Source organism: Salmo salar, chromosome ssa23, assembly GCF_905237065.1.
Source record: "Salmo salar chromosome ssa23, Ssal_v3.1, whole genome shotgun sequence".
Taxonomy (NCBI): domain Eukaryota; kingdom Metazoa; phylum Chordata; class Actinopteri; order Salmoniformes; family Salmonidae; genus Salmo; species Salmo salar.
In genome coordinates, this window is record NC_059464.1 from 32,303,505 (window position 1) to 32,329,274 (window position 25,770).

At 42.6% G+C, this 25,770-nt stretch overlaps 2 protein-coding genes across 4 annotated transcripts in view; both read left to right on the plus strand.

Annotated features, from left to right (window-relative positions):
• The window catches only part of ssbp4 (single stranded DNA binding protein 4), a 119,502-nt gene extending 105,008 nt beyond the window's left edge, over positions 1-14,494 (plus strand). Inside the window, exons 6-18 of one of the 2 annotated variants that reach the window (XM_014169744.2) lie at positions 294-377; positions 2,311-2,370; positions 2,506-2,572; positions 3,625-3,692; positions 5,851-5,915; positions 6,136-6,181; positions 6,302-6,337; positions 7,930-7,984; positions 9,223-9,293; positions 9,437-9,515; positions 10,002-10,030; positions 10,238-10,339; positions 10,714-14,494. In XM_014169744.2, coding sequence (XP_014025219.1) covers positions 294-377; positions 2,311-2,370; positions 2,506-2,572; positions 3,625-3,692; positions 5,851-5,915; positions 6,136-6,181; positions 6,302-6,337; positions 7,930-7,984; positions 9,223-9,293; positions 9,437-9,515; positions 10,002-10,030; positions 10,238-10,339; positions 10,714-10,743 — 792 coding nt within the window. In that variant the 3' untranslated portion in view covers positions 10,744-14,494. The remainder of the gene's footprint in view (positions 1-293; positions 378-2,310; positions 2,371-2,505; positions 2,573-3,624; positions 3,693-5,850; positions 5,916-6,135; positions 6,182-6,301; positions 6,338-7,929; positions 7,985-9,222; positions 9,294-9,436; positions 9,516-10,001; positions 10,031-10,237; positions 10,340-10,713) is intronic. The other variant, XM_014169743.2, reaches the window with a different exon arrangement.
• A 2,190-nt stretch (positions 14,495-16,684) lies between these two features.
• On the plus strand, positions 16,685-25,681 carry LOC100194916 (FKBP prolyl isomerase 8). 2 transcript variants are annotated; one of them, XM_045705869.1, is made up of 9 exons: positions 16,685-16,957; positions 18,982-19,240; positions 19,342-19,511; positions 19,699-19,805; positions 20,580-20,800; positions 20,872-21,044; positions 21,141-21,218; positions 24,348-24,488; positions 24,640-25,681. In XM_045705869.1, exons 2-9 carry the CDS (start codon positions 18,994-18,996, stop codon positions 24,724-24,726), a joined length of 1,224 nt encoding a protein of 407 aa, XP_045561825.1. In that variant the 5' UTR covers positions 16,685-16,957; positions 18,982-18,993; the 3' UTR covers positions 24,727-25,681.
• Positions 25,682-25,770: the final 89 nt, after the last annotated feature.

A 25,770-nucleotide genomic window follows, 5' to 3' on the forward strand; every position in this document is an offset into this window, starting at 1 on the left:
AGAAATGAATGATATGAATTATATTTAAGTTGACGTATATTATTTTAACACATTTCATGAATAAAGACACAGTACACACACCTGCAGTGAAATAGGAATGAATTGTAAACAGTTAGCCATAGTGGTCTAGTGTGTTTAAAAGCTGATCCATAGGTTGTGTAGTGCTTCTATCCTGGGCGGGTGTTTTTATGTGTGGTAGAGGGAGGGAGCATCAACACCAACAGCTAGCTCACCTCCATGGCCCTCCGAGCCTCACTGTGTCACTCATCTCCCTCTCTCTTCCTCTCTTAAAGGGACCTCCCGGCTCCCAGCCGTCACCCCACGCACAGCCACCCCCACACAACCCCAACAACCCCATGATGGGACCTCATGGCCAGGTAAGACACACTCACACACACCCTTCTCTCTCACACACGCTTAGCCCCCTCTCCCTCACCTCTTGCTGCATAGGCAGGCACTCCCTCTTTCACTTCTCACTCACTACCTCTGCCTGTCCACTTTACACTGAGAGGCTTCTGTCTCCCTCGGTCTCTCCCTCTTTTTCACTCACTCACTCCTTATCTGTCTCTTTTTGTCTCTCACCCACACTCCCTACCCACCTTCCACCCCCCAAAACATATGTCCATACAAACAGCCCTGCTCTCTAGTTGTGGACAGACAGTGGCCATGACCCTGTAGATCGGATAAATAATTCAGCTGTGTTGGCCCAGCTGTAGAGAATAAAGGGGGAGTGGAGGTGCATCTGGCCAGGCTGAGCAGAGCAGGCATGCTCTCTCCTCTCCCTGACCCCGGCACTCACGATCCCATATCCCATCAATATCCCATCAATATTCCATTAATATTGCACTGTGGAGCGCTCACACACAAACTCACCACAACTTGGCTTCGACAAAAGGGGAGGGGGAGAGGAGAGAGGGATGGGGGAGAGGAGAGAGGGATGGGGGAGAGGAGAGAGGGATGGGGGAGAGGAGAGAGGGGGGAGAGAGAGGAGAGAGGGGGGAGAGAATTAAGGACAGCTAGATGGAGGGAGAAGGGGAAGGGATAGAGGGAGAGCGATAGAGGGTGAAGGGGAAATGGCAGTCTTTCCCTCCAGGGCCTGGTCATTACTTAACCTGTCCTCCAGCTGGCCTCGTTTCCCTTCGACCAACTAGTACCTTCCATTTAATTGGCTCTGATAGCCTGTTTCTGTGTTGTCATGTTTCGCATGACTGTACACATCTCTCATAGCATGATAATTTGTGTGTTATGTCATTGTCAATAACACTGGTTAGTTGCGCTCTTAATGATTATTATATTTTGTTTTCCCTTGATAAATGAAAGTATTTTTTAGATACGTTTTTTTTGTTAAGGCGTCCGCATACTTCTCAGCCTAAACAGTTCGGAACAATTCGTGCATATATTATGACAACATTTTGTGATGTCTTGGATTTTTTCTCGAGGCAAGCTGAAGTCAGTAGCCAAAGTCTACGCCCCCTCATCGGCCATTGTTGAACAGTAGGAATTCTTGAATGAAGTGCCATTCAGCGAGAGACGACTTGTACTCCTGCATATTTTTTCACTTGAGATATACTGAACCAAACACCTTATTTAGATGTAAAATTGCGTGACTAAGATCTCCTTGGAAAAAAGTCCAAATTAATGACAGATTTCTTGAATTATCTCAGACTATTTTGTGAAAGGGTATACTGGCTACGGTGTCTTAAAATGGACAAACAGTATTATTGCTGCTTTTTCTTGTTCTTCAAGCGATGGTCTTTTTAAAGGAGTATGCGAGCACAACTCGGCTAGGCGCCAGCCGAACTGAAGCATGTTGACGCCTTTAGATACACTGAGATATTTTCTGTGGTTGTATCAGACTGTGGAAATCTTGTCTGGTAGCTCTGTTGGACAATTTATCAATACAGTCAGTTGTGTTTGTGCGTGTGTAAAAACTGATATAGGTATGTATTCTTCCACTACCCTCCTGCACACACCCTCCCATCCTCATCCCTCATCCTCTACTGTTCCCTCATTCAACATGCTGACGTCACCCACGCCCATCCTCTACTCCACCTTTCTCTCCATCTCTTCCCCCCTCTCTATCTCCCCTCTTTATTTCCCCTGTTCTATTCTGTCCTATTAGTCTTCAGCATCTGAGGACTGTTGTTCAGACTGTTGTTCAGACTGTTGTTCAGACACAACCTTTGCCTTGTGTAGAATGCAAACAAAGCTAATTTTCTCCAGCACAATGGTTCCCCCTGCTGACAGCGGAAAGTCATACAGTAACATGATGGATAAGACTAACGTTGACATCTGTCCTCCTCCCCACAGCCTTTCATGTCCCCAAGGTACCCAGGTGGACCTCGCCCCTCACTCCGCATGCCAAATCAGGTAAAGTACCCCCCCCCCCCCAAAAAAAAAGGTGACCTCTACTAGAAGTATGTGTCTTACATGTGAGTAGTACATTTTCAGGGAGTTGAATGCTCTGTGCTAATGTTCCTCTCTCTCTTACCCTTCCTCTCTCAGCCCCCTGTGGGAGTCCCAGGATCCCAGCCTCTCCTGCCAAACAGCCTGGACCCCACCAGACCACAGGGTAAACACCTCACACTTCTATTCATTTTGTAACATGTAATATGTATTAGCTTAAAGCTGGAATCTGTACTTGGTGAAACTGCCACAACGAACACTGTTTTTCTTAACATCGGACATCATTGCTTTCGTGATAGAAAGGCGTATGTACTGCATATTCATCTGCCTCTGGGTAGAAAAACACCTTAACCCCCTAGAGTCGATTGACACACCACTGCATCAATCTAAATGACAAAACAAGGTGGCAGAGCTGTAAAAGGCAGCAGAGCTAGAGTGGTGTTTGTCAGACCATGAGACATCCAAAAATCGGTCTTCTCACGAAAACGTCTGTAGCGTCCGAACGGTTTGACCTACATACCATTACCACTCTATGGAAAGAGGAGACTCTCACGATGGTGTTCTCAGTTTTGCTCTATGGCCCCCCCAAGTGTCAGGGGACTCGTCTGAAGTCGGTACCGTCGATGTGCCAACTTCTGTTAGTTGCGTACAAACTGTTTGGGCTACAAACTAATGTGACCCCACTGTGGAAAGGGGAGATTCTCACGATCATGATTGGGTTCTCCAAGTATCACAGGAATCGTCTGAAGATAAAATTTATGGAAGTATAAAGGTAGTTTTGTGCCTACCCCCAAAAAGGGGTTAAATACAGGGGTTAATTTCCAGAATCCCACAGTATCCCTTTAAAGGTGCAATATGCAGAAATCACTCCGCCATTTCCTGGTTGCAAAAATTCCAATAGTTTCTGTGACAAAACAAGCAAAACCATCTAAATCGCTGTAAAATATTTTTTCAATAAGCACACTTTTTTTTTCTTCAGCTGTTTGAAGCTGGTGTACAAAGCCGAAAGTAAAAGAAGCAAAAACGAAACTTAAGAACGGGAAGCATAGAAATTCGACCCAGCACGGATCTACTGCTTCTTAGACTTGCTTTCAATGAAAATGACAGATCTATAACTCACATTACATATTGCAGCTTTAGGGATATGTCCTTGTAGAATGTATTTGGTCTGAAATTGTCCCATGCTGACGGACTTCCTCTCGATCATCTCTCATCCAGGACATCCAAACATGGGCGGCCCGATGCGTATGAATCCCCCCAGAGGGATGGGTGGCATGGGCCCACAGGTACAGACAGACACCATCACTCCCCCTAAACTCTGCTGCTCCACCCCTCTATCCATGATCCCCATGTCCCTTTACAGCATAACACACTGAACACACAAGGTTGCTTTCATCGCTACTTATTCCCTAATGTCTGTCTCAACCTACTGTATTTCTATCTGGAAAAGCTCAATGAAAAATGTATAACCACAAATACACTATTTTTACATGAAATCTCTATAGACAAATATTTGTAGTAGAATGGCCTTACTGAAGAGCTCAGTGACTTTCAACTTATCACAGTCATAGGATGCCACTTTTCCAACAAATCAGTTCGTCAAATTTCTGCCCTGCTAGAGCTGCCCAGGTCAACTGTAAGTGCTGTTATTGTGGAGAGGAAATGTTTAGGAGCAACAAAGGCTCAGCCGCGATGGGGGCAATTAAGGGGCAATTATTTTGGAATGAAATGTTTGTCGAGCAGCTGTCCACATATTTTTGGTCATGTAGTGTAATTGCTTGTCATAAAAAATCCAAGTCCAGACACCTTGATGAAGGCCGAAAACGTGTTGGTGTATTTTAATAATGAAGTAGCCCACACTTTAAAGGCTTTTTAACTTGTAAACTCACACAAGTGCCTGGACTTGGATTTCTTTATGCCACTTAGCATTTATTTGTGGTTATAATTCCTCCTTAAGCTTTTCTAGTACTATTCCCCTCTAAGAGCACCTGTGGTTGTTTTAGAATACCTGAAGCACTCTTCCTACTTTTTCCCCCCCAACTATTTCTATCTGCTTTGTCTCAAAGCGAGCCCGACATCATACCCCTCAAGTAGCACCCCTCTCCTTGTTAAGTATAAATCCACAGTCTAGTTTCAAATCACCAAGTTAGTTTGAGTTTCATGCCTCTCCCTGCCCCTCCCTCACGTTCTCCCTGCCCCTCCCTCACGTTCTCCCTGCCCTTCTCCCTCCCATTCTCCCTGCCCCTCCCTTCCATTCTCCCTGCCCTTCTCCCTTCCATTCTCCCTGCCCTTCTCCATCCCATTCTCCCTGCCCTTCTGCCCTTCTCCCTGCCCTTCTCCCTCCCATTCTCCCTGCCCTTCTGCCCTTCTCCCTGCCCTTCTCCCTTCCATTCTCCCTGCCCTTCTGCTCTTCTCCCTGCCCTTCTCCCTTCCATTCTCCCTGCCTTTCTGCCCTTCTCCCTTCCATTCTCCCTGCCCTTCTGCCCTTCTCCCTGCCCTTCTCCCTCCCCTTTCTCCCTTCCATTCTCCCTGCCCTTCTGCCCTTCTCCCCTGCCCTTCTCCCTCCCTTTCTCCCTTCCATTCTCCCTGCCTTTCTGCCCTTCTCCCTTCCATTCTGCTCTTCTCCCTCCCCTTCTCCCTCCCTTTCTCCCTTCCATTCTCCCTGCCCTTCTGCCCTTCTCCCTCCCCTTCTCCCTTCCATTCTCCCTGCCCTTCTGCCCTTCTGCCTTTCTCCTTTCCATTCTCCCTGCCCTTCTGCCCTTCTCCCTGCCCTTCTCCCTCCCTTTCTCCCTTCCATTCTCCCTGCCCTTCTGCCCTTCTCCCTCCCCTTCTCACTTCCATTCTCCCTCCCCTTCTCCCTCCCCTTCTCCCTTCTATTCTCCCTTCCATTCTCCCTGCCCTTCTGCTCTTCTCCCTTCCATTCTCCCTTCCATTCTCCCTCCCCTTCTCCCTCCCTTTCTCCCTTCCATTCTCTCTGCCCTTCTCCCTGCCCTTCTGCCCTTCTCCCTGCCTCTTCCTGCCCCCCCCCCCCAGCTACCCTCACTGTGTAACTTTGGCAGGCAACAATTCAGCAGCTTGTGCGACATCTGCTCGACCAGTGTAATCGTCTGCTGAACAAACCTCTACCTCTGAATGGAGCTACTCTGTGTCCTGCTCCACACTACTGTCCTGCCAAGCCCCCACTGTGCAGCCATCACCACACACACACACACACACACACACACACACACACACACACACACACACACATATAATGTACACACACGCACCACATATTCAGACACACATGCCCCTGTTATCATTATACACGTACATTGCTGATCAAGATCAAGTCATTAAAAACTGGCATCTGTCTTAAACACAACAAATGAGAATGTGATCCCTGGCATGTATTGTCCTTACTAGTACCAAGGGTTGACGCGGTGTGTTCCTCTCCCTGTGTAGAACTATGGTGGTGGAATGAGGCCTCCTCCCAACTCGATGGGGCCAGGAATGCCAGGGATGAACATGTGAGTACAGTCATTCTCCAAAGGCATTTAATCACCTCCATCTACTTACCATGATAGGTTTTGGTCCAAATATCTGAAGTACGATTGGAATTGCTATTAATAGCACTGATAGGATGTAAGAATATTTGACAAGTAACAATTTGAGCAAATACAAGCTCTAATTTGTTCCGCAGTGAGCCTCTCTCACACAGCCTCTTTTCCTCCCCTCTCTCTGTCTCAGGGGTCCTGGAGGTCGAGGTCCCTGGCCCAATCCCAACGCAAACTCAGTAAGTCCTGCTCACTCACCTTCTCACTCACTCTAATGCCTCATTTATTTTAGAGGCGTTTCTTTGTTGTGAAAGTCATGAGTTTACTGATTGTGTCCACTTTCTATTCTCTTTCTGTAGATAGCCTATTCCTCGTCATCTCCTGGCAACTATGTGGTAAGTCTCAAGCCTAAAAACGGGTTAGTATTGTTAGCCATAGCTGACATCTGACTGGCATGCTACTGTATACAGTGCGTTGAGAAAGGTTTCACACCCCTTGACCTTTTCCACATTTTGTTGTGTTACAGCCTGAATTTAAAACCGATTTCAATTGAGATTGTGTGTCACTGGCCTACACACAATAACCCATGATGTCAATGTGGGATTATGTTTTTCATAGAAAATGAAGAGCAGAAATGTATCGAGTCTAAGTATTGAACCCCTTTGTTATAGCAATCCTAAATAAATTCAGGAGTAAATATGTGTTTAACAAGTCATAATAAGCTGCATGGACTCACACTGTGTGCAATAATAATGTTTAACATGATTTTTGAAGGACTACTGTACCTCATCTCTGTACCCCACATATACAATTATCTGTAAGGTCCCTCAGTCGAGCAGTGAATTTCAAACACAGATTCAACCAAAGACCAGGGCGGTTTTCCAATGCCTCGCAAAGAATGGTACCTATTGGTAGATGGGTAAAAACAAAATACATTGAAAATCCCTTTGAGCATGGTGAAGTTATTAGTTACACTTTGGATGGTGTATCAATACACCCAGTCACTACAAAGAGACAGACGTCCTTCCTAACTCAGTTGCCAGAGAGAAAAGAAACCGCTCAGAGTTCAGTTAGAGTATATTGGCTGTGATAGGAGAAAACTGAGGATGGATCAACAACATTGTAGTTACTCCACAATACTAAGCTAAATGATAGGGTGAAAAGAAGGAAACCTGTACAGAATAAAAATATTCCAAAACATGCATCCTGTTTGCAATAAGTCACTAAAGTAAAACCGCCAAAAATGTGGCAAAGAAATTAACTTTATGTCCTGAATGCAAAGCGTAATGTTTGGAGCATATCCAACACATCACTGAGTACCACTCTTCATATTTTCAAGCATGGTGGTGGCAGCATCATGTTTTGGGTATGCTTGTCATCGACAAGGACTAGGGAGTTTTTTAGGATAAAAATAAACTGAATAGAGCTTATAAATTCACCTTTCAGCAGGACAATAACTTAAAACACAAGGCCAAATATACACTGGAGTTGCTTACCAAGACAACATTAACTGTTCCTGAGTGGCCTAGTTGCAGTTGTGACTTAAATCAGCTTGAAAATCTATGGCAAGACTTGAAAATGCCTGTCTAGCAATGCTCAACAACCAACTTGACAGCGCTTAAATATTTTTTTAAAGAAGAATGTGCAATTATTTTGTAATCCAGGTGTGCAAAGTTCATAGACTTACCCAGAAAGACTCACTGCTGTAATCACTGTCAAAGGTGATTCTAATATGTATTGACTCAAGGGGTTTTAATACTTATATAATCAACATATATTAGTGTTTTATTTTTCATAAATATTTGTATTTTGTGTAGATCATTGACAAAAAAATCACAATTAAATTCATTTTAATCTCACCTTCTAACCCCACAAAATGTGGAAAAAGTCGAGTGGTGTAAATATTTTCTGAAGGCACTGTAGGTCTAGATGATTTGAAAATATCTTTCCTCTATATCTCTCTCTCCTCCTCTCGTCTTTCTCCCAGGGTCCTCCAGGGGGCGGAGGCCCACCAGGAACTCCCATCATGCCTAGCCCAGGAGGTACGCAACACTTATGTCCCCATATCACTCCTCAATCTATTTAAGCTGGTTGTTTCATTCACCATTCTGCTGTCAGTCACACTTGGTGACTTTGTTTACCTAATGATTTTTATCTTAAGTAATCTTAGCTTGTTATGTGGATAGCTACATACTGGATGTGTATAAATTGGCAGACTACCAAGCTGCGATCATCTGTTGTTCCTGATGATGTTCCTGTTGACAGTACTGTCAGAACACACTTCTCTGGACCAACATCCTGTGGGGGAGCTGTTTTTGTTGGGATGTGGAGAGGTTTCTTTTTGTGTCCACTATTTATTATTTACATACACCTCTATTGTGATGTGTTGCCTGGGCAACATGTGCACAGCACTTCTCACATGTTTTTCCACTGCAGTCGCCAAGACCCCCCCCCTCCCCTTCCCCACAGACACATACACCCAGTCACGACTGCACATACTACACCCAGGATCAGAACCAGGCGACAAACCCCACACTCCCTACTTCTTTCTGTTTATTTTTCTCTTTCTCCTGTTCTCTTGCCCTCTTTTTCGCTGGCTCCCCCTTGCTCTCCCTCTTTTTTTCCCCCTCTCTCTTTCACAATTTTGCTATTCCTTTATTTTTTAATGTTCATCTATCTCCTACTCTGAGCACACTACAATGTCGGATCAAGGTCACTTCAATTCTCATATTCTATTCAGGATGGAGACACAATGAGAGCAGTATGATGTGCTGGTCCTGTTTACTTCCCACTGGCTCTGTAGTCATCAGGATTTAACCCCAAGTTCATGGGAACATGAGATTTTGAAAAGTGTGAGACATTAGGCATTGGGTAAATTAATTATAACCTGCATGTTTAGGTGTGAATCATTGTCATATTTTGGTGGTTTTGTAGTGTTCAATCTCAAGGCTGTCCATTCATGTGGGAGAAGGCAATGCAGTACTGTGTAGTTTTGTTCAAATATGATTATTTTGAAATGTTTATTTAACCTTTATTTAACTAGTCAGGTCAGTTAAGAACAAATTCTTGTTTACAATGACGCCGTATACCGGCCAAACCCGGACGACGCTGGGACAATTGTGTGCCACCCTATGTGACTCCCAATCACGGCCTGTTGTGATCTAACCAGGATGTCTGTAGTGATGCCTCAAGCACTGAGATGCAGTGCCTTAGACGGCTGCTCCACTCGGGAGCCCTAAATATACTTTAGGCTGGACTAACTGTGTTTCCTTTTCACCAGACTCCACAAATTCCAGTGAAAACATCTACACAATGATGAATCCTATTGGCCCTGGTGGTAACAGGCCTAATGTAAGTAGGCTCTTTGTTTTTCATGGGGTTCCTGTTTTCAAATGGGTAGAGGCAATGATTATGCAATTTGATATGGTAATGACAAACATCATTAAGTTGTAACTCAGTTTTTTTGTGGTTTTTTGTTGTTGTTTTTTTTACAGTTCACAATGGGGCCGGGCCCTGATGGCCCAATGGGTGGAATGGGAAGCATGGAGCCACACCATATGAACGGATCGCTAGGTGAGTTTTAACAGCACCTATCAGCTGATCAACACGATGATATTCTTCTCATCTGTCAGCAGCACGTCAAACTGTTACCTGGAATTTGAACATTTACATTTCTGAAAGTTTTATATAAATATTAGGCAGTAATTTAGAATTACTGTAATGTGGTCATCCGGCTTGAATTGTTGAAATTCGGTAGCTGAGTTCCTTGAAAAGTAGCACTTTCCTAGTGTGACTGTACCCCCTTGTGGACACTAGAGGGATCGTTCCTTTCATAGTATTGATTGAAGTGGAAGCAGATTATATGGGCAGCAAGCAGGCACATTGATTCTGTAGGCAGGTGAGACACGAAGCCAATGAAGTTAGGTCTCATCAGTATTTGAAACAAATAGCTTATTTAAAGCATATGACCTGTGATCCCCGGCCAGAGGAGCAGTTGATCATAGCTTTATATTGATGAGCTTTTCTCTCATGTCAATCTCTCTCTCTTGTTGTTTTCAGGCTCTGGTGACATGGATGGGTTGCCAAAGGTGAGACTTTAAAGACTCCACACCAGATCAACTTGCATACATTTCAATGCAGACCCATCAGCTAAAGTTTATCGAAGGCACTTCTAATACTGATGACTTGGTTTGGACCCAAAGCAGGCATACATTAAATAATGGCACTTTATAATGAAACATCCAGTCACTAGAAATGGCAAGCCTAAATCTTGATTTCTTTCCCTCTTGGTGTAGAATTCTCCCAACAACATGGCAGTCATGAACAACCCTCCGGGAACTCCGCGGGATGATGGAGAGATGGCAGGGAACTTTTTAAACCCATTCCAAAGTGAAAGTGTGAGTACTTTACAGCACTACAGTCCTTCTCTTCACTAACCCGCAACCACCAGGCAGCGTGCTTCTGTGAGGAAATTCTCATCTCACTGCTGACTTGATTCCTTTATCCTAAACACTTTCCCTTCAGGCTTTACTTTACTTTGTCGAAATTAGATTTGTTTTATAATGTCAACATAGAAAATATGTATAATTCTTATCTGGCTGTCTTATATAAACTTGTTATGCATGATAACAAACTTATACATTGACAGAATCGTAATTACATTGAGTGGAGTTTCTTATTGCTTGCATCTTGAATTTTGTAGCATCATATAAACGGTGTAATCTAGCATTGGCTCATCTATTTCCCCCCTTCCCTTCTTCTCTCTTTGCAGTATTCACCCAACATGACGATGAGTGTGTGATTTTATTTTTTATTTTATTTTATTTTATTTCTTTTTTTATCTCTCCCCCTTTCCCTCCCACCCCACTGCATCTTGCGTTGCCCTCTCCTCTCCTCCCTTCTCCCTCCCCCTACTCTCCCTCCTCCTCCCCCCTGGATGGCATGCTGTGTTTCGCAGCCCCCTGGGATGTCACTGGATCGCAGGATTCCCATCAAGGCCACCCATCCCAGTGTTTGCAAAGTGGGGGTTCAGGGCAGGAAACAGTCTCAGAGCCACAGGAAGAGCCAACTCAGTGATTCTTCCTGCCTGCCTGGCTTCCTCACAGGCCCAGGACAGTGAGAATGGGGGACTCTGTCTGTCTGGCTGTCTGCAGGGAGTCCCCTCAGCAACAGGCCTTTCAGCATCAAGGCTGGTGGCTCCACTCTACTCAATCATTTTATTCTTATTTTATTGAAATGTTGTTTTTGCATGCAGCAGTTGAGTGAGAGGTTCAAAGCTCACTCTCATTCAATTCCTGTGTCCTTTTGTTGAAATGAAAAGCTGAACTGGTGATTATATTAGGGCAAGAACAGTTTTCATGATATGTTTGTATTTTATTAATAATATTATTGTTATAATTTTCATAATTGATATTGCTATAATGTTGTAGTTTTGATTTCCTGTTAATGGCACATTGTATCTCAACAACATCAACAACAGAATGAGCACACACTCAAAAAATGCACAATGACACTTCTGTTTACATGATTTTAGGTATTGGATGTTTCTTGTTTGTTTTATTTGTCTCAACCCCCTACGCATACCTCTGTCTTCTGTTCTTTGCAGAATTTGTGGCCAGTGTCTTTACTACCAGAAAAATATGGCAGAAAAAAATGTAAACACTCAAGCAGGGTGTGATAGGAATACAAGGATCGCTGTTTGAAATCGCTCTTATCTAAGAATTATCCTTCCTAAAACTCCCATCCATCCATCCATGTTAGCATGGGAGTTCCCCAAAACTTCTGAATGTGAAAATGGTGGCGATCTCAGAAACGTCCATCTTTTGGTACTCAATAGTCTGTCAATCTACATGTCTGGTCACACGCACCCTCCCAAAATGTAATGTCATAATATATGTATTTCTACAGGCTTGTTACTGTGCAAGGAGGGACTGATCGAATGTAATTTGGACAGTTGCTCCTAATTCTACTTTCAGTTCAGGTGGCTTGGAACAATGATGTTTCTGTCTTGCGACCAGTGTCCTTCCTATTCAGTAAAGAGAAAGGGTTTTTAGACCCTCTATGCTCTTCTATGGCTTTGCTCTTGCCTGTAAATACAACATATTGAGCTTGTATTGTGCTTGTTTATTTGTTGTTTTGATATACAACTTGAGAATCCTGAAAGTGGTTCCTTCTCCTGCATTGATTTCACTGTTACCCTGCATACAAACTCAAGGCTCAATGTTATTTTACTGATCTGATCCCGTGATACAGGCCCCTTGCTACTGGTTTCCATGTTGTCTTTGGTGTACAAACCTCTAGCTGCTTTCTTCCAGTTAGGGTTGACCTCACAGATCCTTCTGATCCGGTGTCTGACCCCTCTCACATGCAACCATAGTTTAGTGAAGGGCAAAAGGCGTCCGCATGCTTCCCAGCTGAAACAGTTCGATTGAGTTTGTGCATATATTATGACATTTTGTACACATTTTTTAATTGAGAAATAGTGCACCAAACATCTTAGTTAGATGTAAAATTGCACGACTAAGATCTCCTCGGCAAAAACATAAAACTTATTGGCAGATTTCTTGAGTTATCTAAGATGAATTCTTACTATTTTGAGGAAGTGTATACTGCCTACAGCGTCTCAAAATGGACAAACCTTACTATTGCCGCAAAGGTATTTTTTTTTATAGAGTATGAGATCACACTCATTCGGTTGGGCTAGCCGAGTTCCGCTAGGTGCCAGCCGAACTGAAGCATGCTGACGCCTTAACACCACAGAGCTCCCATCCACCAGTTCCCTCTGTGGGTCTAGGCCTATCCATGGGCTGTTAGATCCTGTGTTTGGGGTGGCTGTAGCACCACTGGTGATGGGAGTGGGAAATGACTGGAGTGACTACACGGTGGGGCTTCACTCTCCCGCTACAAATAAGGAGTGCTCTACAGAACATAGAGTACCTTTTAGTCCACCTGCTCACCTCAAATACATACTTTGAGAAGTGAGACAATTCTACCTGGTTGGACTGAATTGTAAGGCAAACTATTTCTTTTATTCTAGTTTATTTGTTTGATATTGTTTGAATTTCTATGAAGTGTATTTAAGAGGATTATTTTTTTAAAGCCCATAGAATCTGCACACCTAAGGAAAGACTTTGCCTAAGGCTGTTCCTCAAACTTTCATATGAAATGGTTATTAATCCAAGGGGTTCGACTCTCTAGCGGAGACGTGTTGTGCTTTTTTGAAAAAAAGTAATTTATCAACAAGTTACATATTTTTGTTGTTATTTAAAATCATTCTGGCCTCTGTCTGTGATTGGTCTTTTGCCAGTGACCTTGCTATAGTGTTGGCAGATCCAGTATGGAGTAGCTTAGATTTGGAGCTAAACAGATTCAGAGCTAAACAGATTCATCTTCTGGGTAGGTTGTCTTGAGGAATGACTCGCTCCAGTGTTCCTCATGCAGACTGGCTGGCACACAGCCCTCTGTCCCCCACCCGCCCCTTACAGCCCCATCCTCACTCTTGAGCCCTCCTTTCCTTTAATATCCTTTTTGTAAATACTGTATAATGCATTTTGATATCATTGACATGTTTTGATATGTCAGTCACTACCAATGAATACAGCTTAAAGTAAATTATAAGTGAACTGTCCATGTTTTAATAATAAAGAGACGATGTGCTTGACATTTTGATTTAAGTTGGCTAAAACAAAATTGTGGTAAAAATTAAATATGTACATTTACTTGAACATGTGAACATGCAGTAACTGCACCCTAAACACTATTGTTTCTGGTCAGTATACATGTAGGAAATGTGAAAACAATCTACCATTAATTTAGCTGTAAGGACAGAGAGAGGTGAAGGGGATGTCTGATGTCATTGATACCATTTATTCTTGCAACTACAGCGTCCTCACTCTGTCCTTGACCCCTGTTGCCAATGGAAATAATCTCAAATTAGTTCTAAGAATGGTTATTGCCTACTCAAAGGCCATCGTCTCGTTAACATGCGACCACATATTACAGTTTTTAATATGAAGGATTTTTATCAATTTAAGACAAACTTTTAAAAGGAAGAAATACTAAAGGAACTTAATTTTAAATTTAAAGACTAGATAAAAGTAATACTTATGGGGGAAAACTGTGTCCTTGCTATTACTCCTGATGAAATAGCGTTGTAAAGATTGATGCTCACTGATCCTCTCTCAGTCCTCTGTGTAATACAATTGTTGGCCATCTCTGTACTTATATTGTGATATATAATACTGTAACATTAGAAAGATTTGGGGTGGGGGGGGGGTCGAAGGGGAAGGAAAAAAATATTATCCTGTATCATTCATTGTCCTTTCTGATGACTTGGCAGTATTCTATATGAAGCAGTCTGTCTCTTGGGTTTGCTTTGTATTTCATGGTAGGATAGTTCAGATCTTGTCTTAGGGACTTAGGTGTCTTGTGTAGGTAATAAAGATGTCCTTTGTATGTTTCTTTATATTGTAAAGTTTCTTTAGACTGAAAGAATAACAGATTTGCTTATCAAAAGAAACGACTGCATCAATAATAAATGTAATTTGATTTTTCCCAATTGTTTGAGTCTTCTGTGCACCTCTTTGATCTTCAGCTAAAAAAGAGAGTATATGATCTCCCAAAGTATTTTATATGCCATTATCTCGAAGCCTGTGAGACAACTTAACTTACTAAATTATAAATAAATGTGTGGTTTGAGCATATTTGAATGCATTTGACAACCCTATAAAAGCATTAATTTACTTCATGTGTTTGAACCACAGGTACGGTTGAAGTCGGAAGTTTACATACACCTTAGCCAAATACATTTAAACTCAGTTTTTCACAATTCCTGACATTTAATCCTAGTACAAATTCCCTGTTGTAGGTTAGTTAGGATCACCACTTTATTTTAAGAATGTGACAGAATAATAGAGTGATTTATTTCAGCTTTTATTTCTTTCATCACATTCCCAGTGGGTCAGAAGTTTACATACACTCAATTAGTATTTGGTAGCAATGCCTTTAAATTGTTTAACTTGAGTCAAAGGTTTCGAGTAGCCTTCCACGAGCTTCCCACAATAAGTTGGGTGAATTTTGGCCCATTCCTCCTGACAGAACTGGTGTAACTGAGTCAGGTTTGTAGGCCTTCTTGCTCGCACATGCTTTTTCAGTTCTGCCCACAAATGTTCTATGGGATTGAGGTTAGGGCTTTGTGATGGCCACTCCAATACCTTGACTTTGTTGTCCTTAAGCCATTTTGCCACAACTTTGGAAGTATGCTTGGGGTCATTGTCCATTTGGAAGACCCATTTGCAACCAAGCTATAACTTCCTGACTGATGTCTTGAGATGTTGCTTCAATATATCCCCAATTTTTCTTTCTCATGATGACATCTATTTTGTGAAGTGCACCAGTTCCTCCTGCAGCAAAGCACCCCCACAACATGATGCTGCCACCCCTGTGCTTCACGGTTGGGATGGTGTTCTTCGGCTTGCAAGCCTCTCCCTTTTTCCTCCAAACATAATGATGGTCATTATGGCCAAACAGTTCTATTTTTGTTTCATCAGACCAGAGGACATTTCTCCAAAAAGTACGATCTTTGTCCCCATGTGCAGTTGCAAACCATCGTCTGGCTTTTTTATTGTGGTTTTGGAGCAGTGGCTTCTTCCTTGCTGAGCGGCCTTTCAGGTTATGTCGATATAGGACTTGTTTTACTGTGGATATAGAAACTTTTGTACCGGTTTCCTCCAGCATCTTCAAAAGGTCCTTTGCTGTTGTTCTGGGATTGATTTGCACTTTTCGCACCAAACTCCGTTCATCTCTAGGAGACAGAAACGTGTCTCCTTCCTGAGCGGTATGACGGCTGCGTGGTCCCATGGTGTTTATACTTGCGTACTATTGTTTGTACAGATGAACGTGGTACCTTCAGGTGTTTGGAAATTGCTCCCAAGGATGAACCAGACCTGTGGAGGTCTACAATTTTTTTTCTGAGGTCTTGGCAGATTTCTTTAGATTTTCCCATGATGTCAAGCAAAGAGGCACTGAGTTCGAAGGTAGGCGTTGAAATACATCCACAGGTACACCTCCAATTGGCTCAAATGATGTCAATTAGCCTATCAGAAGCTTCTAAAGCCATGACATCATTTTCTGGAATATTCCAAGCTGTTTAAAGGCACAGTCAACTTAGTGTATGTAAACTTCTGACAAACTGGAATTGTGATACAGTGAATTATAAGTGAAATAATCTGTCTGTAAACAATTGTTGGAAAGATTACTTTTGTCATGCACAAAGTAGATGTCCTAACTGACTTGACAAAACTATAGTTTGTTAACAAGAAATTTGTGGAGTGGTTGAAACACTTAGGTTGGAGTCATTAAAACTAGTTTATGTAAACTTCAGACTTCAACTGCATGTTTGAACCAATGATTTATATATACACTAGATGACTATAGGGGGCGCTGTGTTGAAGTCACTGTGTTGGAAATACGTCTATTAATGTCGACATTCGTTTTTGCCACGATTATTCTTTTAAATGATGTGAGTTTAACATAAACATTTAAATATATATATAAAACAATTCCTTTAAAGTATAATTTTTAGAGATGACTAATGTTAATGTCCCCACTATAACAACAAAAATGCTTAAATACATGTATTTTAGTCCTTGAAACATTTAACTGAAATACTGCAGAATTCCATTCATTCCTATGGAGGACTGCTCCTACTGGGGAGTGCCAATATGACATACTGGCTGCTTCAAACACTCTCAAGGGCCAATACATGTATTTTGCAATCCAGGGTGTGTTTTCATGATTGGTTTGAACGGTCAGGTCATTTGTTTGACTGTCATTGGGAACTACCAATCGTGTGATTGATTAAATATTATAAGCCAATAGAAATACAGAAAAGATGTCAGGCCCAAGGTGAACAGGAAGAGCTTGCTGAATTGACTAAAGGATCAAGCTAAGCTATCATCACAAACTCTTCTTCAATCAAGCGTTCAGTCTATTTACGAAGCATATAATATTTTAAGGTAAGGTGCAATTTAATTGATTCCTTGCTGTCATTTTGTTCTTTTGAACGAAGCAACAGTAAGTCAATTTGTATAAGATAAACTGGCTAGCTAAATACTGTAGCTAAAGTAGTCTCTCAACAAGAAACTTCTCAGAAAGTTCTCGAAACACCCACTGAAATCCTGTTCATTCTTATCACCAAAATGGTTAAAAATGTGAACAGTTAGCTAAGTAAGATGGCTAGCTAGCTGTAGTAGTTACCAATAGCTAATGCACAGTGCTAGTTAGCTACATTGCTTGCTAGCTAACGCTTTAATTAGCTAGCTAGCTGTCTGTTTTCTGACGTTTCTCTCAATCAAATCATGCTTTATTTATACATCGCATTTCAGACATGGAATGCAACGCAATGTGCTTTACAGGAAAACAATTATTTAAAAAAATTGAAAATAAAAGCTGACATATTTACTACACACAGACTACACAACACAAACTGAACAACTAAAAAGCACCCTCATGAAAAGCAAAGCTAAAAATATGATTTAAGATCTCTTAAATATGTCCACAGTTTTGGCCCCCCTCATGTTCTATTGCAGGCTATTCCAGAGGCTGGGGACATAGTAACTAAAGGCTGCCTCCATGCCTCTTGGTCCAAGACTTTGTGATAGTTAAAAGGCCAGAGGACCTGAGGGACCTACTGGGTACATAACTTAAAATCATGTCTAACATGTATTTGGGTGCACAGTTGTGGATTGATTTAAAACCAATAGAATAATCTTTAAAGTATTTTCTAAAGCTCACAGGCAGCCAGTGCAGTGTAATGTGTGCTCTCTGTCTGGTCTTGGTCAGTACCCGTGTTGCAGCATTCTGTATGTTTTGCAGTTGACCAATGACTTTCTTGGGCAGACCAGACAAGAGAGCATTACAGTAGTCAAGTTTGCTTGTAATAAAAGCATGGATGAGTTTCTCTGCAACACCCTGAAAGAGAAACGGCTGCATCTTGGCAATGTACCTCATGTGGTAAAAAGCTATTTTGGTCACATTCCTAACGTGTGAGTTGAAATTAAGTTCAGGATCTAAAATAACACTAAGGTTTTTTACCTGGTGTTTAATCTTTTTATTGCCCATGAATTAAAATGTGTGGCTAGATTCTCTCTGCGTTGGCTCCAACAACTGCCTCGGGTTTGTCTTGATTTAGCTGGAGGAAGTGAGCCATCCAATTATTTAAATTACTAATCATTTATCCGTGGAGCTAAAATCCTCTGGTGACAGAAATATAAAGTTATCATCTGTGTAGCATTGAAAATCAATGCTGTGCTTTCTGATAACTCTGCCAAGGGGTAACATGTATATCTGAACAGTACCGGACCCAAAATCGAACTTTGTGGAAAGCCACATGTGATATGTATTTTCTTTGAGTTATGTTCACCAAGGGTGACAACACTCTCGACCGGTTAAATAGGACCTAAACCAATTTAGAACTGGACCGGAGAGAGCAACCCACCTGTCCAGAAGGACATCATGGTCAGTGTAGAATGTATCACTTAAATCCAAGAATCCAAGGACAGAGAGCTGTTTGGCGTCTGTGTTGGCTCTAAGATCACTTGCCACTTTAACTAAGGCTGTCTCTTTGCTGTGGTGGGCACAAAAAACAGATTGGAATTTTTCAAAAATATAGTTGTCAGTTAAGTCGTTTAGCTCTTTAAACACCAATTTCTCCAGAATTTTTTTTCTTAAGAATGGAAGGTTGGAGATGACTTTTCTTCAGAAGGGGTTTCACCATAGCAGTTTTTAGTGCAGTGGGAGTGAACGCCATGAACGCCATGCGTCTTCACTGTCATGGTATCTAGCTAACGTTACCAGACCCAGAATCATGGATGAATCTGGCCAAACCACAGCAACCCATTCTTTCCAAACAAGCTACACGGTATGATGCCAGAGAGTGTGTGTGTATAGCCAATAACACCCCTTAATTAGCAGCACAATTTATGCTGCTAACCAAATTACCCCTGTTTATTCTCATCTGTATTTCTAAATTGCGTTGAAGGCATTTCAACAGATGACTGACAAAGAGGAGGTGACGGGTGCAGGGGATAACCCAGAGATGGTTCTCTCAGGGAAGAAGTCAGGGAAAGCCTCGCTGCTGGACAGTGGGGAAGACTTTGAGATGCTGGATGATGACATTGATGACGACCCTCCTCCTTTGGAAGATGCTGGGGGTGGGAAGAAGACTAAAACAGAGGAGCCTGCAGAGGACCAAGACACTGGCACTTCAGCTCCACTAGACGAATGGATGGATATACTAGGTAACAAAATGACCTTTTCTATTTTTAGGTTGAAGAGAAAGGAACATCACTGGGTGACCGTCATCACCATTTGGCATATATTCTCACGTATCTATTTGCAGGTAATGGCCAGCTAAAGAAGAAAGTCCTGCAGGCAGGGAATGGGCCAGACAGCAGGCCCACAAAAGGCCAGAATGTCGTGATTCACCTGAAGACTTCACTGGCTGATGGGACTCTTATAGAAGAGCAACCTGAGCTCTCTTTCACTCTGGGAGATGGTGATGTCATCCAGGTACATTCTACTCAGTATTTTAAGTGAAGGCAAATCCGATCTGATTGCATACAATGTAGTGATGATGTTAGTAGATCTCAGAAGTGTAAATGGGTGAAATGTGTATTTCAAGTTCAGTGTCGAGTTTATATTCACCAGCAATGCATCCAAACCAAGATGGTGAGAAGTGTAGTAATCAGGCTTTAAGTCTGTTGTGCTCTCGCAGGCTCTGGATCTCACAGTGCAGCTCATGGAAATGAGGGAGAAGGCCCTCGTCCAAGCCAATGCTAAATATGCATACGGTGCCTTGGGGAGGTATGGAGGATTTCTTAATCTTGCTGGTTCTTTGTGGTTTCACTGGCATGTCTTGTTACCCAAACAAGCCATCTATTCTGAGATTGTAATTTCCTATAAAGATAACTCTGAAATTCTCCCTATGCTTCATGAAGTCGGAGTAGATATCATGAACTTGTGCCTGATATGGTTCTTTGTAGCTGCACCTCTTAAGGGGAGCATAGCTAAACACCTCAGCCCTCTTCCATTCTCAGAAAGAGCAGTGAGTGAAATGGTGCATACCACCCTGCATCCCACTGCTGGCTTGCTTCTGAAACTCAGCAGGGTTGGTCCTGGATGGGAGACCAGATGCTGTTGGAAGTGGTGTTGGAGGGCCAGTAGGAGGCACCCTTTCCTCTGGTCTAAAAAAATATCCCAATGCCCCAGGGCAGTGATTGGGGACATTGCCCTGTGTAGGGTGCCGTCTTTCGGGTGGGACGTTAAACGGGTGTCCTGAATCTCTGTGGTCACTAAAGATCCCATGGCACTTATCATAAGAGTAGGGGTGTTAACCCTGGTGTCCTGGCTAAATTCCCAATCTGGTCCTCATACCATCATGGTCCCCATAATCATCTGCAGCTTCCAATTGGCTCATTCCTCTCCCCTGTAACTATTCCTAGGTCGTTGCTGTAAATTGTGTCCTCAGTCAACTTACCTGGTAAAATAAATGTAAAAATATCTAGAGCTCAGTGCTTATAGTACACGTCCTGACTTTGCTCTCTGTGTGCTCTGTGCCCTGGCCTTCGCCGCTGGCAGTCTTGCCCCTGAGGTGCCTCCCAATGCGGAGTTGGCCCTGGAGGTCCAGCTGCTTGATGCCACTGAGGCCCCCGACCTTGAGCTCCTGTCCCCAAAGGAGAGGATCGCCCTGGCTGGGCAGAAGAGGGAGAGGGGCAATGTCTACTACCAGAGAGCGGACTATGCCTTTGCTGTTAACTCTTATGGCATCGCCCTGCAGATCACGGAGTCCAGCTCTAAAGGTGACAGAGATGTGTTTTTGGATGGGGCTGGGCTCCCTGTAGCTTACTGATGCTGTGTGTGTCTGTTTCAGTGGACATTAGCCCGGAGGAAGAGGAGGAGCTGATGGACGTGAAGGTGAAGTGTCTAAACAACATGGCAGCTGCCCAGCTCAAGTTGGATCACTACGAAGCAGCACTACGGTCCTGCGTTTCAGTACTGGCCCACCAGCCAGACAACATAAAAGCCCTATTCCGCAAAGGCAAGGTAGGTCTTACACAACTGACCAGTTGTGTATGTGTAATTGTGAATATGAATGTCCATCTCTGAAAGTATCACCATGGACTACATCTGCATCTCTAGGTATTGGCCTTGCAAGGGGAATATGCTGAAGCTATAAAGATTTTGAAGAGGGCCCTGAAGTTGGAACCAAGTAACAAGGTATTGCACTCCACCTTCACAAAAACATTATTTAGAAAGATGTAGAACGTAAACACATTTTCAGGACCACATGTTGTTGCAGTTTTCGCTTACATCCACCAGGTGGTACCACATTCTCTAATATTGATGACAAGGGAAACCAGGTGGACTGCATACTCATTTTGTTGGATCTGAGTTTGTTGTCGCTGTAAATAGGTTGGTTCCTCTTCCCAGGTGATATCCAAAGCATTGCTTAGACATGAGGGTCAGTGAACGGGGCAATCTGACAGAGCGCACTACAGAGTGTGGGCTTCTTGGACCGGCTGCATGTTAATACTTACCACTCATGTCCAACCCTCTTTTTTTTTCTTCAGTCCTGCACACCAACCTGTGAAATCGTGCTTTCGCTGAATGTCTTTTATAAATGTCCCATACAGTGTGTTTTGTTTCTCGGGCTCTAATGTAGTGCACAAGTGTGTTTTGTGGGTGGTTAAGAATTTTCAGTGGTTCATGGGGCTCCCGAGTGGCACAGCGGTCTAAAGCACTGCATCTCAGTGCTTGAGGCGTCACTTCAGACACCCTGGTTCGAATCCAGGCTGTATCACAACCGGCTGTGATTGGGAGTCCCATAGGGCGTTGCTCAATTGGCCCAGCTTTGTTTGGGTTTAGCTGATGTAGGCCATCATTGTAAATAAGAATTTGTTCTTAACTGACTTGCCTAGTTAAACACATTTCTATTTTATTTTTTTATCTTCCATTAGCACTAGGCATGCTCTTGCCATCTGAACTGGGATGCAGAGTGCACCACTGACGAGTTGGTTGTATACTCTCTAAAGTGTAGCTACCCGGGCATGTTTGGTGGTGTTTTCGCTGAAGTGTTTAAGATTAAGAGCAATAAACCATTACAGATATAATTTCAAGGGTCTAGATTAAAAGCTTGCAGATTTAGATTAAGAAATGTTGGTCCACTCCCTACTTCTCATTTTTTTATGGATGTTATTGTTTTCTTGTCCGAATAAAAGCTAATTGCGTTTACTTAAATGAATTTATCTTCTTTTTTTGTGAAATGGGGAAAGATGACAAGAACGGCAGCAGTTATGTCATTTCTGTCTTCAAACATTACTGGTGTGTATTGTCGTGGTCAAAAGTGTTGAATGACACATATTAATTTTCAGTCTGCTGCCTCAGTTTGTATGATGGCAATTTGTATATACTCCAGAATGTTATGAAGAGTGATCAGATGAATTGCAATTAATTGCAAAGTCCCTCTTTGCCATGCTAATTAATTGAATCTCAAAATAACATTTCCACAGCATTTCAGCTCTGCCACAAAAGGACCAGCTGACTTCATGTCAGTGATTCTCTCGTTAACACAGGTGAGAGTGTTGTCGAGGACAAGGCTGGAGATCACTCTGTCATGCTGATTGAGTTCGAATAAGACTGGAAGCTTCAAAAAGAGGGTGGTGCTTGGAATCATTGCTCTTCCTCTGTCAACCATGGTTTCCTGCAAGGAAACGCGTGCCGTCATCATTGCTTTGCACAAAACGGCTTCACAGGCAAGGATATTGCTGCCAGTAAGATTGCACCTCAATCAACCATTTATTGGATCATCAAGAACTTCAAGGAGAGCAGTTCAAATGTTGTGAAGAAGGCTTCAGGGTGCCCAAGGAAGTCCAGCAAGCGCCAGGACCGTCTCCTAAAGTTGATTCAGCTGCGGGAACGGGGCACCACCAGTACAGAGCTTGCTCAAGAATGGCAGCAGGCAGGTGTGAGTGCATCTGCACGCACAGTGAGGCGAAGACTTGTGGAGGATGGCCTGGTGTCAAGAAGGGCAGCAAAGAAGCCACTTCTCTCCAGGAAAAACATTAGGGACAGACTGATATTCTGCAAAAGGTACAGTGATTGGACTGCTGAGGACTGGGGTAAAGTCATTTTCTCGGATGAATCCCTTTTCCGATTGTTTGGGGCATCTGGAAAAAAGCTTGTCCGGAGAAGACAAGGTGAGCGCTACCATCAGTCCTGTGTCATGCCAACAGTAAAGCATCCTGAGACCATTCATGTGTGGGGTTGCTTCTTGGCTGAGGGAGTGGGCTCACTCACAATTTTGCCTAAGAACACAGTCATGAATAAAGAATGGTACCAACACATCCTCCGAGAGCAACTTCTCCCAACCATCCAGGAACAGTTTGGTGACGAACAATGCCTTTTCCAGCATGATGGAGGACCTTGCCATAAGGCAAAAGTGATAACTAAGTGGCTCGGGGAACAAAACATTGATATTTTGGGTCCATGGCCAGGAAACTCCCCAGACCTTAATCCCATTGAGAACTTGTGGTCAATCCTCAAGAGGCGGGTGGACAAACAAAAACACACAAACTCCAAGCATTGATTATGCAAGAATGGGCTGCCATCAGTCAGGATGTGGCCCAGAAGTTAATTGACAGCATGCCAGGGTGGATTTACGGGGTTCTTGAAAAAGAAGGGTCAACACTGCAAATATTGACTCTTTTCATCAACGTCATGTAATTGTCAAAAGCCTTTGACACTTATGAAATGCTTGTAATTATACTTCAGTATTCCATAGTAACATCTGACAAAAATATCTAAAGACCGCAGACCTTTCGTGAAAATTAATATTTGTGTCATTCTCAACTTTTGGCCACGACTATACATGATCCGAAGCATTGCAACATGGGAAAGCCAAGGGGGTCCTGTAGAAACGTAATACTGTCAAGCACCTATTTAGTCTTAGCAGCAGTGGGAGAGGAGACTAAGAGCAGAGACTTACCCAAAGTCTCTACCTTCCTCGGTCCACAACACAGTGCCAGTAAGTGGCGCCTCAGAGGCTGTATAAGACATTTTGACCAATGCTGTGAAAATGTCCTAAATTGCCAACTTACCAACCCTTCAGAGGAATGAGTCAGAGACTTGATATAAAGTAATGTCTTTTTTTATTTTTTAATAGCAAGCATATGAAATTCACAGTAGCATCAAGGGCCAATAATCAAGCCATTTGCAGTTACCAGAACACCTGACGATTATGGTGCCATTGGGAAAGTGTTATGAGTGAATGTGTATGATATACACATGTGCGTGGGGTAGAGTAGTACGCCTGCAGCTTATTCTCACACCTTCTATCTCCTGGGGTAGACCATCCACGCCGAACTCTCCAAGCTGGTGAAGAAGCACTCGGAGCAGAAAGGCGCAGAGCAGGCCATGTACAAGAAGATGCTAGGCAACCCAGCCAGCGGCAGCAGCGGCATGCAGAAACACCAGGCCAAGTCGTCATGGGTGAGACTGTCCTCTCAAGCTTCACCTGCTCATGTCAACAAACTGATGCTGGCATTAACACAATATTTGATTTAAAATCAGCTGTGGCTCAGAAATTGATTTATTCCAGGTGTCAACGGAAAGCCTTACATTTCTTGTATATTGTCCACAGGTTGTCAGCTGGAAATGGCTCTTTGGTGCCACTGCAGTAGCCATTGGAGGTGTCGCCTTGTCAGTTGTCATAGCTGCCAGAAATTAGATGAGACCAATACTTTTCTGGTGATTGCCTGCTCCGTGCAAAGTGGGACCCACATAAAGCAACTGGACATCTGGCAGTGCTGTTTGGAACTAAAAAAACTAACAAAAATAAAGGGACAAATGGGTTTTGTCACCTCTTTAGTGTGGCTGTCCATAGGTTTCTCACACTATTCTGTCACTCCTTGGGAGAAGGATAATTATATGTGACAAATACTATACAATCAATATTTATATATGAAATGTTCTAAGTACTTTTCAAATGTATGTACGTCCATTTGACAGACACTAATTGTCAATTGCTGCCAATGTCTTGAGCTGCTCTAGCAGTGACTCTAAATATGAATTGATTGGTTGCGTACTCTGAAATTATAATTCTAGGAATGATCTGTCAATTTATTTAAAATCAGCTAATGTGATGTGGTCATGTTTTTTTAAAGCATAAGATTGTACAATTCTGTTATTGTGTTAAAAAAAATAATTGTTAAAGGTATTCTGCTCTTGTTTGTTTATTGGGATGGTGCCAATGGGGGGGGGGTTTATGGGATTAATCTAGATGGTGTATTATCTGGCCCTGTGATCCACACTCAGACAGTCTTGGTCAATGAACTGTCACATTCCTTTAAAACCCATGCTTTAATATATAATTTGTTATTTAAAAAGTAAATGGAGTGTACTTCACTATTGATGATTCTGAGACCAAACTTTGACATTCTAATACCAATTTTAGGTTTGGTCACTTTGCTTGTTTTGTAGTTTTTGACAACCGTTAAATGTGAATAGTGTTTCTATTTTGTTCTATAATTTTGTTGTCACAAATGAGAAATCTATTGTTTTTTTTCTACAATAGACCATATGTAAAAAGATGAGAAATGTTGCAGATATTTGTTGCTTTTGAGTTTCTCACGTTCTCATTTGTTGCTTTTGTATTTATTTCAATAAAAGTTTGTTGACTCTTACTATGAGCCATGTAGCCTTTAGTATTGCAACGACCCTAGGTTTATAAGCATGGATATCGATGCTGTTTCATTACAGTATTATCAACCTT

What these genes read in the sequence shown, in the direction of transcription:
- LOC100194916 (XM_045705869.1), top strand. Translation starts at nt 18,994, where the DNA reads ATGACTGACAAAGAGGAGGTGACGGGTGCAGGGGATAACCCAGAGATG. An exon ending in CACGGAGTCCAGCTCTAAAG is followed by an intron (nt 20,801 to 20,871) that starts GTGACAGAGATG and finishes TGTCTGTTTCAG; the next exon opens with TGGACATTAGCCCGGAGGAA. An exon ending in AGTTGGAACCAAGTAACAAG is followed by an intron (nt 21,219 to 24,347) that starts GTATTGCACTCC and finishes CTCCTGGGGTAG; the next exon opens with ACCATCCACGCCGAACTCTC.